This window comes from Saccopteryx bilineata, chromosome 5 (genome assembly GCF_036850765.1).
Source record: "Saccopteryx bilineata isolate mSacBil1 chromosome 5, mSacBil1_pri_phased_curated, whole genome shotgun sequence".
In the NCBI taxonomy this organism is placed as follows: domain Eukaryota; kingdom Metazoa; phylum Chordata; class Mammalia; order Chiroptera; family Emballonuridae; genus Saccopteryx; species Saccopteryx bilineata.
In genome coordinates this window covers 17,664,296-17,681,413 of record NC_089494.1, presented here as the reverse complement: position 1 = coordinate 17,681,413, position 17,118 = coordinate 17,664,296, and the positions used below count along the sequence as shown (strand labels likewise).

At 51.5% G+C, this 17,118-nt stretch overlaps 2 protein-coding genes across 7 annotated transcripts; one reads left to right on the top strand and one right to left on the bottom strand.

Annotated features, from left to right (window-relative positions):
- Positions 1-31: 31 nt before the first annotated feature.
- On the bottom strand, positions 32-4,149 carry LOC136337595 (tubulin alpha-4A chain). The gene is made up of 4 exons (XM_066279025.1): positions 3,738-4,149; positions 1,781-2,003; positions 1,324-1,472; positions 32-1,072 (listed from the first exon to the last, which is right to left on the bottom strand). Exons 1-4 carry the CDS (start codon positions 3,738-3,740, stop codon positions 101-103), a joined length of 1,347 nt encoding a protein of 448 aa, XP_066135122.1. The 5' UTR covers positions 3,741-4,149; the 3' UTR covers positions 32-100.
- On the top strand, positions 3,592-15,712 carry LOC136337594 (tubulin alpha-1D chain). 6 transcript variants are annotated; one of them, XM_066279018.1, is made up of 5 exons: positions 3,592-3,695; positions 12,212-12,398; positions 12,841-13,063; positions 13,414-13,562; positions 14,705-15,712. In XM_066279018.1, the coding sequence occupies exons 1-5, from the start codon at positions 3,607-3,609 to the stop codon at positions 15,686-15,688; spliced, it is 1,632 nt and encodes a 543-aa protein (XP_066135115.1). In that variant the 5' UTR covers positions 3,592-3,606; the 3' UTR covers positions 15,689-15,712. The 6 variants fall into 6 exon arrangements, with proteins under 6 accessions (XP_066135115.1, XP_066135121.1, XP_066135119.1 ...); XM_066279022.1 differs by lacking the exon at positions 3,592-3,695 and adding an exon at positions 9,455-9,522; XM_066279020.1 differs by lacking the exon at positions 3,592-3,695 and adding an exon at positions 10,095-10,120.
- Positions 15,713-17,118: the final 1,406 nt, after the last annotated feature.

The following is a 17,118-nucleotide window of genomic DNA, read 5'->3' as shown; positions in this document are numbered from 1 at the left end:
GGAAGCTCAAGTACTCACAGAGGGAACAAGAAACCGTGCAAGGAGACTGTTTATTTCGAAAGGATTTTGCAATAAACATAGTGGGCTCCAGGCAGCTGGTCTATTCTTCTCCTTCATCCTCATCCTCATAGGAATCAATGCCCACCTCCTCGTAATCCTTCTCCAGGGCAGCCATATCCTCCCGGGCCTCGGAGAACTCACCCTCCTCCATGCCCTCGCCCACATACCAGTGCACAAACGCCCTCTTGGCATACATCAGGTCGAACTTGTGGTCCAGACGGGCCCAGGCCTCGGCGATGGCGGTCGTGTTGCTCAGCATGCACACGGCACGCTGCACCTTGGCCAGGTCACCTCCGGGCACCACGGTGGGTGGCTGGTAGTTGATGCCAACCTTGAAGCCCGTGGGGCACCAGTCCACGAATTGAATACTGCGCTTGGTCTTGATGGCAGCGATGGCGGCGTTGACATCCTTGGGGACCACGTCTCCACGGTACAGCAGGCAGCAGGCCATGTACTTGCCATGACGAGGGTCACACTTCACCATCTGGTTGGCAGGCTCGAAGCAGGCGTTGGTGATCTCTGCCACCGACAGCTGCTCGTGGTATGCCTTCTCTGCAGAGATGACTGGCGCGTAGGTGGCCAGGGGGAAGTGGATACGTGGGTAGGGCACCAGGTTGGTCTGGAACTCGGTCAGGTCCACGTTGAGGGCCCCGTCAAAGCGCAGGGAAGCTGTGATGGAGGAGACGATCTGGCTGATAAGGCGATTAAGGTTGGTGTAGGTGGGGCGCTCGATGTCCAGGTTGCGGCGGCAGATGTCATAGATGGCTTCGTTGTCCACCATGAAGGCACAGTCTGAGTGCTCCAGGGTGGTGTGGGTGGTCAGGATGGAGTTGTAGGGCTCCACCACAGCTGTGGACACCTGGGGGGCTGGGTAGATGGAGAACTCCAGCTTGGATTTCTTGCCATAGTCAACGGAGAGCCTCTCCATCAGGAGTGAGGTGAAGCCGGAGCCGGTGCCCCCGCCAAAGCTGTGGAAGACCAGGAAGCCCTGAAGGCCTGTGCACTGGTCAGACTGAAAGGCAAGAAAGAGAAAGAGCAGTGTAGGTGGTGGGGCCTGAGGAACTCTATTGTCCGGCTCCACAAATGCCTAAACATCTCAGGAGCCAGGGCAAAGGTGAACGAGTACTCCGGGTTCTGGAGTAGCAGCATCTCTGGAACATGTACGATTAGAGATGGCTCCCTGAAAAGACTGGGAAATAAAATGTTCCTGACCATTAGTATCATCTTAAAAGCTCCTTCTCTTCCCTTCCCTGCCAGACTCACCAGCTTACGGATCCGGTCCAGTACTGGGTCAATGATCTCCTTGCCAATGGTATAGTGACCACGGGCATAGTTGTTTGCGGCATCCTCTTTCCCAGTGATGAGCTGCTCTGGGTGGAAGAGCTGCCGGTATGGGCCATTTCGGATCTCATCTGCAAAAGCATAAACCACATTGTCAGGGCCCAAACCACAAGGCTGTGCTTAGAAGGACCTCCCTCCTCAGTGTGGTAGCTGCAGTCAGATATGTGGAAGAGCACATCCTTCTGCCAGTTTTAGATACCAATGTGTGAGAAAAACCCAGACCTGCTGTCCAGGCCCTCCTACGATTAGATTGCCCTCTTTCAATTCAAACTGGGCAAGGAGTTTTCAGGACCAGGAAAACCAGGTCTAGATACCCCATCTCCAGAAGGAAGCTTAGAATCACATTCCAGTCCCCTTAATTTCACTCTCTTCCTCTCACCAATTACAGTGGGCTCCAAATCCACAAAAACTGCCCGGGGCACGTGCTTTCCAGCACCGGTTTCACAGAAGAAGGTGGTGAAGGAGTCGTCTCCTCCACCAATGGTCTTGTCACTGGGCATCTGCCCATCAGGCTGAATCCCATGTTCCAGACAGTAGAGCTCCCAGCAGGCATTGCCCATCTGGACACCTGCCTGCCCCACATGGACTGAGATGCATTCACGCTGAGGGGTAAAGAGAGGGGACACAGCATAAGCCCCACATCCATAAGTCCTCACTCATAAACCTCTCCCACCCTATCACCCATCAGTTAGGATGACCATTTGACAAAAGTGGAGGCTTGGGGCTGGACAGAGGTCAGAAAAGGCTGGCAGCCTGCCCAGACTCCCCAACTGGAGGCACCAGTGGGGCAGGGCAGGCCCTTAGCCTGTCTCTCCATGGGGACCTTGTCAAGTAAGAGCTGTGGCGCCACATGACCCTGCCACCTTCACAGGATACTCAGGGAGGATGGGGAGGGCAAGTGCATATAAGACACTGCAGAAAGTGAGACAAGGACAAGCGGCTTTTCAGCTGTTCCCGATTCCTACTCCCACAAAACCAGCTTCTCAAGAAGAGCCTGAGAAAAGACAGGTTTTCCAGACCTATGAGTTTATAGCTAGAGGACCCACATGATTACCTGTTTGCTTTGAGGACAAACAACTAAAATTTCCTATATCCCTCCCCCTCTTTCTTTCCTATGGGCTGCAGAGGTATCTCAGCCTTCCAGTCTGGCATCAACTGACCAAATGCCATCAGGATGTCCTCTCCCCCACCTTTAAATCCCATCTGGCTCTGGGGATCAATCCCATCTGGCTCCTCCCCCCCCCCCCCCCCGGGTGTCTACCACCTTCATCCAAGGCGACAGCCCTCAGGAAAATAGCGATAATGCTGGTGAGCGCAGTGTGCAGGTGCGGGAAATAAGGGTTGTGAGCACTGGGGCTGTCGCTGCCCTAGGCTAGTCCATGCCAGTCCGAAAGTAACCCCTGAAGTGCCAAAGCGGTGCGGAGCGGGGCCGCGCAGCCTCCCTGCCCAACACCGAAATGGCGGGGTGATGGCTTCCAAATACTCAGAAAAGGAAGAGGAACCTGCGGTGAGGCCCCAGAGGTAACCCGCCTTGCCCCGAGCAGGACGAGCGCCATCCTGCACCTCGGCCCTGTATTCGCCCCCTTTCTAGATTCTTTTCAATTACATCCCAACGGAACGCGAGGATTGGATTTCGGCCTCGGTTCCTGGGCTATAAATACCATCCCCCTACATACACCTCTCTTCCCTCCCCCCAACCTGGCCTCGGCCCGCGCTCCCGCTCGGCGACAGCTGTCTCTGCCCGTCCGCGCAACCGGGCTCAGGCTGGAGAGGGGCCGACCACCCTCACGAGACCGAACCCCACTGCTGGCTCAGAAGCGGGGTGCTGAGTCACGGTGGGAGGAGGCTGTGGGTGGGAGGGATGCACACTCAGTCGGAGGAAAGGGGGATGCTGGACCAAGTAACCTGACCCCTTCCATCTCCTTGCGCCAAGCACGTGTGCGGTTGGTTCCAGGGACTGGGTGAGAGGAGGCCAGCAGCGGAGGGCAGCCAAGCGGGTCTCCCTCACCGCGGGACCTGGGCGCGGGACCGCGTGACTCCCCACAGGAGGATTAGGACACAAATGCTTGGCAGAGCACGAGGGGATTCCCCGGAGGGCTCCTCTGCTGGGGAGTAATCCCACTCCACCCTCGCCCTTCCTCTAGCCTTCTAAAGTGGACAGCACGGCTCGGCCCAAGTCAGCAGGGCAGGGAGGGGGTGGGGGCAATGCCAGCACCCGCGCGCCTCCTCGGGACCCGGAACGTCAGGTGCAGGGCCTTCAACAGCTCGGGAAGAAGCGTCCCTGAAGGAGAGCGGTAAGTAAGGGGCCGGCAAGATCCCAGCGGGGCCGCACTCACCATGGCTAGTCAGGGCGGTGGGTCTCACGCAGAGTCCAGGCGACGGGTCTCAGTGAGAAGTGCGCTAGCTGCAGTGCCGCACCGCTCTTATAGGCGGGGGCGGGGCGGCGCGCCCGGTCGCCCACTAGACGCCGAGCAGCCCGGAGGCCACGCCCCGAGGGGTAGGCGGGTCCGAGGGGTGGGGCCAGGGCGGGCCCCTCTCCTCCCCGCCCCCGCGCGGCGGCCGGATTCCTCACCTGTCCGACGTGCGTTAAGAGTAGCAGCCTGGGCCTGACCTGTGGTGGCTCAGTGGATAAAGCGTCAACCTGGAAATGCTGAGGTTGCCAGTTCAAAACCTTGGGCTTGCCTGGTCAAGGCACATATGGGAGTTGATGCTTCTTGCTCCTCCCCCTACTCTCTCTCTCTCTCTCTCTCTCTCTCTCCCCTATAATGAATAAATAAATGAATAAATAAAAAAGAAATGACACAGAGAAAAACTTAAATAAAAAAAAAAAAAAAGAGTAGCAGCCTGGGCTTTAACCCCTTGCTCCAGGTTTTGAGCCCACACTCCGGGCTCTCGAGCTTCACTGCACGTACGCAAGGCGCGGTGCCAGGACGCGTCTCGCCGGCACCTGCGTCAAGCGGACGCCGGTCGCTCAGGTGTTCTGCCTTAGGCTGGGAGTCTTAGAGGTTGTTTTTCCGCGGTGACTGCAGCAGGCCTTCGCCCTTGCCCTCCTCGCCCCGCCTCCCTGGAGTCTCCAACCCACTCTCTGGCTCCAGCCCGTCCTCGAGGAACCCCTGGCGGCTGCACGCCGCCTGCTGGTGCCCGGCCGGGACGGCTGGCCTTCGCCAACGCCTGTGGGCAATTGAGGACCGCGAGCTGCACAGCCTGAGCCCCAGGGTGCCGAGCCCATGGGCTGCCCCGTCGAGCTGAGCCCCGCAGCCTGTCTGCGAGGGCAGACTTGAAGAATCTGCCGCGGCTCGGCCGCTACCCGCCCAATAGTGGCCAAGTCATCAGCGCCGTCACTATTAGCGAGCCCTTGCCACTACCACCTGCCGGCTTTCCTGCTGCCAGAACAGCGGGAGCGCTGGACTGAAAGTCCTTAGGACCTGGATTCGCATCCTGACTGCCCTATGTGACCTTGGGCAGGTGACTTAACCTCACTGAATCCTTGGCTTCTTCACCGGTGGAAAGGAGACGATTCTGCCCTGAAAGCATTGTTGAGAGGTATCAAGATATTTGTTGACGCTGAAGAGGAAAAAAGCAAATGAAGATTCTGATATCGTGGCCGATTGTGACTTTCACATTCTCCTCTGTCCCTCCGCCATGGGCATGAACTTCGACCTGCATATTAACACCTCAGCACTCAGGTGGAGGCCTCAGCAGAAGCTATTCCTTCTTTTTATGTTTCATGGGCTTTTCAATTTACTTCTGTTTTCCCGCACGTGATGTACACTTTCTAACAGTCTCCTTTCACTGGGGAAATTCTCAGGAAGTGCCCCATGTGCCCATTGGCACACCCTCAAGAAACCTGTCTCCCGGCTAGTCACTTGGAAAGGATTCACCTGCCTCTCCTACCATTTTGTTTCCTAGGGCCAGGCTGCCTGACAGCACAACATAGCAGGGTAAAATAACTAGCATGGCAACTTTCTATCGACAAAATAGCTCATCCACACCTTACTTAGGCAAGGCATGGAAAGGAATACAGTGAAACATGACAAGGTTTCTCTTCCCAGTGGACTTGCCATCTGCTTGGAAGAACAAGACTCATTCATCAAAAAGAAAACTGACAAGGCCATGCAGTGAGGCTGCTTTGGGAAATGGGGTCATGGTCTCTACAGAGCAAGAAACTCTGATGATTACAGAACACAGGGCCTCTTGCAGACCCTCCCTGGCTCTCTTTTCTCCTTGTGTGCCTCTGCCCTAGCAAAATGACTATTGAGAGAGCTTTTAGCTTAGGCAAAACTCTAAACCTCTTTGAATTATAAGTTCAGGTTTTTCATTTGTAAAACTGGGATAACTTCAGATTGTGAGGACCAGATGAATTTAGGAATGTGTACAGATATAGCAAAGCACTGTAAGCAACTATCTTGTTTGTTTTTTTTAACTATCTTGATTTTTAGAGCATTTTCTTCATTAATTTTAGTGCGTGTAGTGCACAATGCTGCATTTATTTGTGTACATTTCCATTTTACCACATAGCAAACCTGTTGGAGGTAAGGACTGTTTTATTCATCTTCGTGTCCCTAGTTCCTAGCATGCGGTAGGCATTTGTTGAGTATGTCTCGGGGGGAATTGTTTCACGTCTGTGATGGGACTAAAATTAGAGTAGAAGTCTAGGAAGCCAGAAGTTACAAATCAGCAGCCTGGAGGCCAAAGTCTCTCTCAGAAATGTTTTGTTTGGCCCTCACAGTCTTAACCCCTGTAACATTTAGAATATATAAAAAAAATCAGGAATTGTTTTTGAGCTGGGGTATCTCCAAAACCACCCTCATGTCAGGAGACTAGCTGGGAGGACTCAAGGGACTAATTGTTCTAACAACTAAGGTTTATTACAACAATGTAGGAAGGATACACAGCTGGATCACAAAGGGAAAAAGCACAAGGGGAGTCAGGAGGAATCCATGCCCTCTCCTTCTCGTAAGGGCTCACAAAGCATGTTCTTCCTCCAGAATGAATATGAAGCAACATTTCCCGCAGTGTTTCTGCCCAAGGAAGCCCATGAGAGTGAATAATATCACTTTCCACTCACATGCTTAAGTTAAAAACCTAGGACCATCCTGCATTCTTCTCTTTCCCTCTCTCCTTCTCCTCTTTTATTAGTTAAAACAAATATTTTTTTTGGCTGAAAATAATGGAAAGCCTAACTAATGGAAAGCAGCTTAAACAATGAGGATATTTATTATCCCACAAGAAATGTGAATGGAAGGCTGTTCAGGGTTGATTCAGTGATGACACCAATACCTCTGGTGTTTCCAGCTTTCTGCTCAGGCATCCTCAACGAGCTGGTGACATCTTCCCCCACGATCACAAGATGTCTGCAGCAGCTCCAACTGTCATGTCTTCATTTGGCACTGTCCTAAGGCAGGAAAGGGGGTTTCCTCCCACATCTCTTTTTATCAGAGAGAAAACCTTTCCTCAAGCACCCTTGCAGACTTCCCCTTATATCTCACTAGCGCCATGCCTAAACAAGTCACTGGAAAGATGAATAGAATTACCATGAATGGTTAAACTGCTCTAAACTCACCCCTAGGTTTGGGGAAACTCCATATTCCTTGAGCAAGTGGAAGGGTGAGTAATGAAACCGAGTCAGGACCCTGAAGAAGTGGAGGCAGGGTGCAGGTAAGGCTGCTAGGTAGGCCTGCCGCACACTTTAGCATTCCCATTACCTTGAACTCAGCTACTTCCCACCATCCCCAACTCTAGTCTACGCACCCACCTCCTTATTTCTGGATGCCTACAGTAGCCTCCTAACCAGTTTTCTGCTTCTATTCTTGAACTCCTATAATGCAGTTGCCACATAGCAGCTGTAATAATCTCTCTGTACTCAAAGAAGGTGCTAGTGCTTGCTTAAACCTTCCCATCACACTCTCGTAACAAAAGCTATTCTCATTCCAAGTCCCCTCTACTTCTGTGATCTCACCGTATGTAGCTCTCTCCTTTCCTCACTCGGTTTCATTGAGCACATGGAGTTTGCTCCTACCTGTGAACCTTGGCACTCATTTTCTCTGCCTGGAGCACTCTTATCTAGATCCTACCATGGTTGACTCTGTCACGTGGTCTCCATTCAGATGCCTTCTTAGAGAGCTGCTCCCTCCCAGTAGTAGCCCCCACCTCCCATCCCTTTCTGTGCCATTATCCCAGTCTGTTTTCTCCATGTGCTATTGCTCTCCAAAATTGTCTTCTTCGTTTGCTATGTGTCTCCCCATGAAAATGTCAGCTCCTTCGGAGCACAGACTCTCTTAGTCCACCACTGTGTCCCTGACAGCTAAAACAGTGCTTGGCACATAGCAAAAATAAATATTTTTGTTGAAGGAATTAAAGAGTATTGACTGCCTCTTATTTTATAACCTAGATACATTAACATGCTTTAAAACTCTATTCTGTTTTACATAAGGACCCCCATGGCCTTTAGGATAATTTTTTCCAGAGTTGGTGATACATCTATTGACTGTGAGCCAAGTTGGGAGAAGGTGAAGTGCTAAACAAGACAGCTGTGCACACCATGGGCCCTTTAGGCCGCAAATTCTGACACCTGGATAATAATTCCTCAGGATGATCATTCCTGCGGTCTATGGCCTCATGGACCAATCCCCTGGAAGCCTGGGCTTCCTTACCTTTGACGTGCTGGTTGGCTGTGTCTTCTCTCTGGGGATCCTGGCCTCTTAGTTCCAGGTGGAAGAGAGAAGACTTCAGTCTACAACCAAAACCAGAGTTAACCATCTTGATATTCTGGGCCACTTCTTAGTATACTACGATGAGAAGGGCTCTGAAAAGGCCCCTACCTCAAAGTAGCCCCCACCATTAACCATTAGCCACAGTGACTGAAATTTCTCTATAGCAACTACTTCCAGGATAGGGTTGCTAGATGAAATTCTATTATTTGCTAAGTTTGGATTCCTATTCCGGGTCATTGTCACTGTTTGGAAAAGTGACAGAAGAGATGTAACGTAGTTCCCAGGAAGCATTCAGGTCCATTTGAGGTCACGAGTTTGAAGTCAGCTTGGGCCTGGGTTTTTCCACTGTTTTGATGGGTCAGTACAGGCACAGGGTTGGTGAAGAAGTGGAATTAACTAGAGTTGTGGTTTAGTCAAGCAGGGCCACTGAAGCTAGAGGGAGGCCGGACAGTCAAGGGGTGTGCAAGAGGGCAGTCACCACTGACCATGCAATCTAATATGAGAATAATAAAGATACAGGATGGGCACGAGGGACAGTGACAACTCTGCCATATGGAAAAGGGAGAAGCACTGAGCTTGAGTCCCGGATGACTTTTAATTCTACCATTAATTAACCCCCATGTAACCTTGGGCAAGACATAATAGGTTTCAATTTCCTTCATCATGGGAATGGAGGCCCCGCCTTGCTTATCTCACAAAGTTGTTGAGGGACTCAAAGGAGATAAGGGGTGACGACACTTCAAGAAGTACAACATAGAAAACAAACGTGAGAGATCAACATTCTTATTTCATAATTTTGCCTAAGGGCAAAAGGCAAGTCCTTTTGCGGAGAAATCAGGCCAGGCTGGACCAGCAACAACTTGCACTGAAATAGGGGGAGACACTGACAAATAGCCCTGAGTCCTGCTCATCAGCTTGCTTTCCCCATGGACAACAGCAGCAATTCTGGACAAAGCATCCAAGAAAGTGCATGTTGTTTAATCCTCACAATACCACCTCTCCCCATTCTACAGATGAGGAAACGGAGGCGAAAGCAGTTAAATACTATAGCGATGGGGCCAAAATGGAGCTCTAGTTCCCTCTGTCCTATGATAGTCTGAGTTTCTACCCAGAAGGCCCGAGGTTGACCTCTTGCCCCAGGACTCCTTATTTCACCGCAGATTCTTCATAGCCCCACCCACACTCCGCTTCGCTCCCCTATTTGGGCCCAGTCCCAGGACTTGCCTACTGCCTGGTAACCAAGTCAACAGGCCTGCCCTCCTGGGGATGTTTCTAACAACATTCTCACCCTGAGAGCAGACCAGAGAGTGTAAGGAGATCAGAGGCTGTAGGTCTCCCACAGACCTGTTTCTACTTTCCATCTAGCAGCGGAGAGACAACCCCAGCCAGCCCCCAACCAAGCAGCATGGTGAGCAGAGGTGGGGGGCTGAGCATGCAAGTGGGCCCAGGTGGTTGGTGTGAAGGAACTTTGGGGGTCTAGGTACTCATGGGGCTACAGTGTGTGCACAGGTGGGGTGGGGAAGGGGGAAGAGACTTCCAAATGGGAGTATGCCCCTTCCCAAACATCCTGGGCATGTACAGGATTGAAGAAGAACAGGGTCTTGGTAGCCAGGATGTGGGTCTGGGTCTGGGTTCAGAAGCAGGGCTGCTTAAGGGCTCTGAATTTAGGGGTAGGGAGTGGAGGATAAACAGGATTACAGCACAAAATGTAGGCACTACCCTGCAAACCCTGCACCCCTGGCAGAGTCACTGAGGTCCCGCCTCCCAGCTGCAGGGATACATTCTCATAGCCTGCCCAACTGCACTTACATATCAGTGGAAGGAGAGAGGGAAGGAGGAGGCAGGAGAGGGCGGGTGCTCCTAGTTCTCGAAAGTTGGCTGGGCATGGGATCATTTGATATCTTTAACCGTCTCCCCACTAGGCGGGATAGAAAAGCAGTTGAGAGCATGTTTGGAACCAGGCTGTCCCTGCTTTGAATATTCTTCGTTTCGCTCATGACCTTGAGGTAGCTGTTTAACCGCCCTGAGATTCAATTTCCTCATCTGTAAAATAGGTTAATAAAAGTACCTACCCAAGGGGGTTGTTGTGAAGATCGAATGAGATAATGTGTGTGAAGCACTTAGCATAGTGCCTGGAACCTAATTAATGCTTAATACATGAGAACTAATCAACACAATCACAAAGCCTGCTGGGTCCAGGCACGAGATTATGCATTTTTTTTTTTTTTTTTTTACAGTCAAGAAAAAGAAGCTAGGGCAGCTAAAATGAAATAATCTGTGTGAGGTCATAGAAAAATGGAGGTTTGAGGCCAAGTCTATGTGACTCCAGGGGCTTTCTTTGCATCAAACCTGCTGCCCCACCATAAGGGGCATCGATTCCAGCACCCCAGGCATACCTGAGAAGTCAGAAACATCGTGAGTGAGCCAGTAGCTGTGAGGGCTGGGACACTGTCTGGCTTTGGAAACAGAGCCTGGCCAGGCTTGGAGGTGCAGCACTGGCCTCAGCCTCGCCGGGTGACTGGTGGGTTGAGAAGCTGAATCAGCTCTCTCCCCAGGACCTGGGAATTTCTGAACTTTTTGTGTCCTTAAATCCCTCCCAGACTAATTCATTAACTTCTCTATGACACCGTGATTGGGGGATGGGGGAGTTGGTAAGGAAACCCAACATATGGTGCAACAAGTGTCATGAAATGCGCCAGGCAACATGCATGCATTCTTTCATTTAATCCTCAGAGAACTTCTCGGAAGGGGTTCTTATTATTGCCCCCATGCCATAAGGAAGGATGTTGACAGAGAGGTTAAGACTCTTGTTCAGACAAGTAGAGGAGTAATGGGTCTGGGATACAAATGACTTATGGATTAATCCCCATCATCTAAAAAATCATAAGCCAAGGCCTATATTTCAAAATGAGTATGAAATGATAAAATATCCCCTAATTTTTGTGAGCAGTGTAAAAAAGATCAATGTCATGTTAAATTTACAGAGAAAGCATCCTCATTAAAAACTTATGCCCTGGCCAGTTGGCTCAGCAGTAGAGCATCAGCCCAGCATGTGGAAGTCCTGGGTTTGTTCCTAGTCAGGGCACACAGGAGAAGTGATCGTCTGCTTCTCCACCCCTCCCCCTTCTCTCTCTCTCTCTCTTTCTCTCCCCTCTCTCTCTTTCTTCCCCTCCCATTGTCATGGCTCAAAAGGTTTGAGCGAGTTAGCCCTGGGCACTGAGGATGGCTTCATGGCCTCCCCTTAAACACTAAAAATGGCTCAGTTGCCAAGCAACAGAGCAGTGGCCCCAGAGAGGCAGAGCATGCCCCCTAGTGGGCTTGCCAGGTGGATTCAGGTCAGGGTGCATGCAGGACTTCTGTCTCTCTAACTCCCCACCTCTCACATAATAAAAAACAAACAAAAAAACGTACGGACTATTTTAGACATACAAAAAGGTATAAAGAATAATATAACATCCACAATCCACTTTAAGAAATAAAATCTTTTCCCAATTGCATTCATCTCTACCAGAAAGAACCATTATTCCAATTTGGTGTTAATATTTTCCCTTGCTTTATTTTTGCAATATATAATGTGAATATATACACATTATAAGACTATGTATTAAACATTTAAATTTATCTGTAAATGATGCATAGTATCATTTTACAAGTTAAATATTTATATAAATGGTATCATATTATATGATTCTTCTTAATTTGAGATACATCGCTTTAAGCTTCCACCAGCAGTGTAAGAGTTCACATTTCTGCACATCCTCCACATTGTTCAGCCTTAAAGTTTGGGGAAATCTGATGAATGTGCTCATTGTATTTTTAAGGTCTGTGGTGATTACTTCTCAAGCATAGAAGTACTCTGGGAGACGTCCTCTGGTATCCCACTTACCACACTGTCACACATCTGTTAACACACGACATTCCCCTTTCCCTACACAGTGAGCTCCTCGAGGGCAGGGACTGAGTGTTAGGTGTTTTGTATCCCCAGCACCAGCACAGTGTTCACCACATAGCAGAGGCTCAACACATCTTTGAAGAAGCAAAAGGTCAAGCCCTCCTGGTTCTTATGAGGAAACTGACCTTTCTTTCTCTTTTCCTAGACCAACAGGCTTATCCCCGTCCTGCTTCAGGGGCCACGAGTTCTTTGACCACCAGCCTTGGCTCACGTGGGGAAGACCTTTCTTCCCAGTCCCAGCCCACTCCAGAACCATGCACGCCCAAGAGAGGAAGGAGCGGCACCTGCACATAACAGTCCCCCTCTTCCCTTCCTCGCTGCCATTCCCAGCTGTAACGTGAATCCAGAGCTCTCTCTGCTTTTATAAACCCCGTCCTTATCTTTGACCCCTGAAACTTCATTAAGATCTTGCTTCCCTCATCTGTGGCCCCTAATTTCTCTCTGAACATGAGTGAGTTGACTTTTGTACTCTGCCAGACTCATTTGATCCCCTCGACATTCCTCAAGATGCTTAGCCACTGAGCAAGAACTGCGCACATCTGCCCCCTAAGGGTTTTGGCTCCAGCCCCAGAACCCCCCAGAAGAACAGGTCCAGCCTATTGGTCCTCAGTGTCACCAGTAAATGCTTAGCCACAGGAGGTGGGACAAGGAGAGCAGAGTCCAGGAGCCTTGGCCTTCAGCCAGAGACCCACTCAAGGAAGGAAGGCAGGAATTGTGTCCAGGCATGATATACTTGTCTCTGCTAAGAATGTTTTCTGCCCTTTGTCTGCTCAGCGTGAATGCATCTCAGTCCACGTGGGGCAGGCCGGTGTGCAGATTGGCAATGCCTGCTGGGAGCTCTACTGCTTGGAACATGGGATCCAACCAGATGGGCAGATGCCCAGTGACAAGACCATCGGGGGAGGGGACGACTCCTTCAATACGTTCTTTAGTGAAACCGGGGCTGGAAAACACGTGCCCAGGGCGGTGTTTGTGGATCTGGAGCCCACGGTGATCGGTGAGTGATGGTCCATCTCTGCCACGGCCTTGTCCTAGGTTCCAGGGCAAGTCCCTCTCTGTAACTGGAGAGCACTGCAATTTGCGGTTCCCAGTTGCTGCAGCCAATTAGGACTCCAGATCTGCAGAACCACTGTCACTCAGCCCCAGAGTCTCAATGTCACCCCGTATCCCTTTTCTTTCCATTGCTGAACACTTAAAGTCAAGGACAACTGACTTTAATTCAGCAGCCTGAATGGGGCTCCTCCAGGGTAGGGCTTGGGGCCCAGAGACCTCACTTCTACAGGGTGCCCTGTGCCTCTGAGAGCCAGGCTACAATAAAGGCGGGGCCTAAAACTCTGTTCATTGCAGACGAAGTTCGGACGGGCACGTACCGTCAACTTTTCCATCCAGAGCAGCTCATCACTGGCAAGGAAGATGCTGCCAATAATTACGCCCGAGGCCACTACACCATTGGAAAGGAGCTCATAGACCTGGTGCTGGACCGGATTCGGAAGCTGGTGAGAGAGGGACTGAAGGCTGGAAGTCCCTGTTGTAGTCTGGACACCAGATAGGGGAAGGGCAGCTTCAAGGCTTGGTAGAGCCTCCTGGAAAAGTGTTAAACATGCAGGATCAGGGCCCTACACTCTGATCAGGGGAGATAGAGTAAGGCTGCAGCTTGGATCTGGGGGTCTTCATCATCTTCTATAGCAATGGGCCCAATGCTGGGTGGTGTGGTCACCAGGGCTAGCCTGTCCATGGGCTGCCTAGCCCAGTGATGAAGGTCCATAGCACTGCCAGAATATTACCTTGTATTGTAGCAGTGTGGGCTGAAGGCCCTGTGAGAAACAGGATCCAAATAATGCCAGCCCAATGCTCTATGATCAACTTTGCCCTCCTCCAAGGATGGGGATGGAGTTCCTGGATTATTTTATTTTTATTATTTTTTTTTTTTGTATTTTTCTGAAGCTGGAAACGGGGAGAGACAGTCAGACAGACTCCGCATGTGCCCGACCGGGATCCACCCGGCACACCCACCAGGGGGCGACGCTCTGCCCACCAGGGGGCGATGCTCTGCCCCTCCGAGGCGTCGCTCTGTTGTGACCAGAGCCACTCTAGCGCCTGGGGCAGAGGCCAAGGAGCCATCCCCAGCGCCCGGGCCATCTTTGCTCCAATGGAGCCTCGCTGCGGGAGGGGAAGAGAGAGACAGAGAGGAAGGAGAGAGGGAGGGGTGGAGAAGCAGATGGGCGCTTCTCCTGTGTGCCCTGGCCAGGAATCGAACCCCGGACTTCTGCACGCCAGGCCGACGCTCCACCACTGAGCCAACCGGCCAGGGCCGTTCCTGGATTACTGATCTCAGCAGAGAAGCTCTCCAGAAACATCTGAGATTAAATCAGGGAGACAGAGTTGGCAAATTATAATGACAAAAATGACTGTTACAAGATTCAAGAGAGCTGTCTGTTAGAGACCTCAGTGGGTCTTAGAGAGGAAGAGGGATAAGGGGAAGAGAGTGGGCTGACCTTAGGCAGATAGGTCTTGTTCTCTTGGAAAAGTCTTCTAAGGATTTGATGACACTTCGAGGGAATTTGCAACAGCACAAGCTGGTTCTTTCCTGTTTGTCAGCTGGCTTTACACCCACATTTCTCTTCACCTTCACTTTCAGTCTGACCAGTGCACAGGCCTCCAAGGGTTCCTCATCTTCCACAGCTTCGGTGGGGGCACCGGCTCCGGCTTCACCTCGCTCCTGATGGAGAGGCTCTCCGTTGACTATGGCAAGAAATCCAAGCTGGAGTTCTCCATCTACCCAGCCCCCCAGGTGTCCACAGCTGTGGTGGAGCCCTACAACTCCATCCTGACCACCCACACCACCCTGGAGCACTCAGACTGTGCCTTCATGGTGGACAACGAAGCCATCTATGACATCTGCCGCCGCAACCTGGACATCGAGCGCCCCACCTACACCAACCTTAACCGCCTCATTGGCCAGATCGTCTCCTCCATCACAGCTTCCCTGCGCTTTGACGGGGCCCTCAACGTGGACCTGACCGAGTTCCAGACCAACCTGGTGCCCTACCCACGTATCCACTTCCCCCTGGCCACCTACGCGCCAGTCATCTCTGCAGAGAAGGCATACCACGAGCAGCTGTCGGTGGCAGAGATCACCAACGCCTGCTTCGAGCCTGCCAACCAGATGGTGAAGTGTGACCCTCGTCATGGCAAGTACATGGCCTGCTGCCTGCTGTACCGTGGAGACGTGGTCCCCAAGGATGTCAACGCCGCCATCGCTGCCATCAAGACCAAGCGCAGTATTCAATTCGTGGACTGGTGCCCCACGGGCTTCAAGGTTGGCATCAACTACCAGCCACCCACCGTGGTGCCCGGAGGTGACCTGGCCAAGGTGCAGCGTGCCGTGTGCATGCTGAGCAACACGACCGCCATCGCCGAGGCCTGGGCCCGTCTGGACCACAAGTTTGACCTGATGTATGCCAAGAGGGCGTTTGTGCACTGGTATGTGGGTGAGGGCATGGAGGAGGGTGAGTTCTCCGAGGCCCGGGAGGATATGGCTGCCCTGGAGAAGGATTACGAGGAGGTGGGCATGGACAGTGTAGAGGGGGAGGAGGAAGAAGAGGAGGGAGACGAATACTAGGGAAATCCTCTGGCTCTGTCCTAAATAAAGTGCTGTGATCTTATTGGCTCACAAATGTCTTTTTCTTTTGGGAATAACCATGGGGTGAGGGAGGCTTCTCCTTAATGAGAGATAGGAAGGCTGGTGTCTTAGCTTGGGCTCTCCAGAAAGCAGATCTGATTTCAGATTTCATTAAAGGGTGCAATTTCAAGAAGTAGAATGGGGCAAAAGGGACTAAAGCAGGGAAAAGGGGAGAATTTATCCTAGAGTAGATGCAGCTGAACTAACGGCATCTCAGAGCCATTCCTTGGGCGAGGGTGTAGGAGTAGCAGCGAGGGTAGGGAATTGACGCACTGCCTCCATTCTGCCATTGGTTAAGCCTTTGGCTCATTGAGCATGAACTCCTCTGCACTTCCGGGTTGCATACCCTCGGGCTGCAGGGTCCCCGGAGAAACCCTGGGACAAGAGGTAAGGTGCTTTTCAACTTAACGTGTGTGAAGTTATTCCAAGACAAGACTGCAACCGGAGCCTGGTAAGGCCAGGAGGGTCTGAAGCGTGCCTCTGAATAGTCTGAGATAGCTGGGGTTCACCCTATAGATTGAATTTTATCTTCTTCAGGTAGGTTGTTCGGGTTTAGAGAGACCAGAAGTTGGCATTAAGGCAGAACAGGGGCACAGTGGCAGCGACATTGGGAGAGTGGCTGGGGAAAGGCTGGGCTTACTTTCCAGTAAGCTCCATCAACATTCCCACTTTTTTTTTTTAAAACTTTATTTATTTATTTATTTTAGAGAGGAGAGGGAGAGACAGAGGGGAGAGACAGACAGAGAGAAGGGGGGGAGGAGCTGGAAGCATCAACTCCCCCCCTTGTGTGCCTTGACCAGGCAAGCCCAGGGTTTCGAACCAGCGACCTCAGCATTTCCAGGTCGATGCTTTATCCACTGCGCCACCACAGGTCAGGCCAACACTCCCACTTTTTGATGGAAACCATTGACCCTTTCTTCAAATGCTACGTGTTATGCAAGTACAGCTTCAAGCCCTCACTTCCAACCAGGTGGCTGCCCATAAAATCTTAGCATATGGACTTTCTGTAGCCCCAGCTGGGCAGGAGAGTTGGTTTAACCATTGGAGGTACTGAAATATGGGCAATTCCTACCCTACCCCTCCAGAGAGATTCAATGCCCAATGCTGTTGCCCTCCACTCTATCCTTCCGACAGGCTCCCTTTCCCAGGATTGGGCTCTGGGAAGCCAACCCTAAAGTGAGCAACACCAGGGAGCTGCTATCACTCCTTGGGCTGGAGGCAAAGGAATGAGATGGTGATGCCAGAGTCTTGGAGCTGGGACACCAGCAGGGAGTTGAAGCCACAGCAGAACTATCTAGAGTGAGCAGGAGGGAACAAGTTGGGAAGCACCTTTGGCAAGACTCAGAGCTATGGAGGAGACGCAACCACTG

Coding starts and splice junctions, on each gene's coding strand:
- LOC136337594 (XM_066279018.1), top strand. CDS start 3,607: ATGCCAGCACCCGCGCGCCTCCTCGGGACCCGGAACGTCAGGTGCAGG. Junction 12,399..12,840: donor CCTCGCTGCCATTCCCAGCT/GTAACGTGAATC, acceptor TTGTCTGCTCAG/CGTGAATGCATCTCAGTCCA. Junction 13,563..14,704: donor TGGACCGGATTCGGAAGCTG/GTGAGAGAGGGA, acceptor CTTCACTTTCAG/TCTGACCAGTGCACAGGCCT.
- LOC136337595 (XM_066279025.1), bottom strand. Junction 1,473..1,780: donor TTTGGAGCCCACTGTAATTG/GTGAGAGGAAGA, acceptor ATGCTTTTGCAG/ATGAGATCCGAAATGGCCCA. Junction 1,073..1,323: donor TGGACCGGATCCGTAAGCTG/GTGAGTCTGGCA, acceptor CTTGCCTTTCAG/TCTGACCAGTGCACAGGCCT.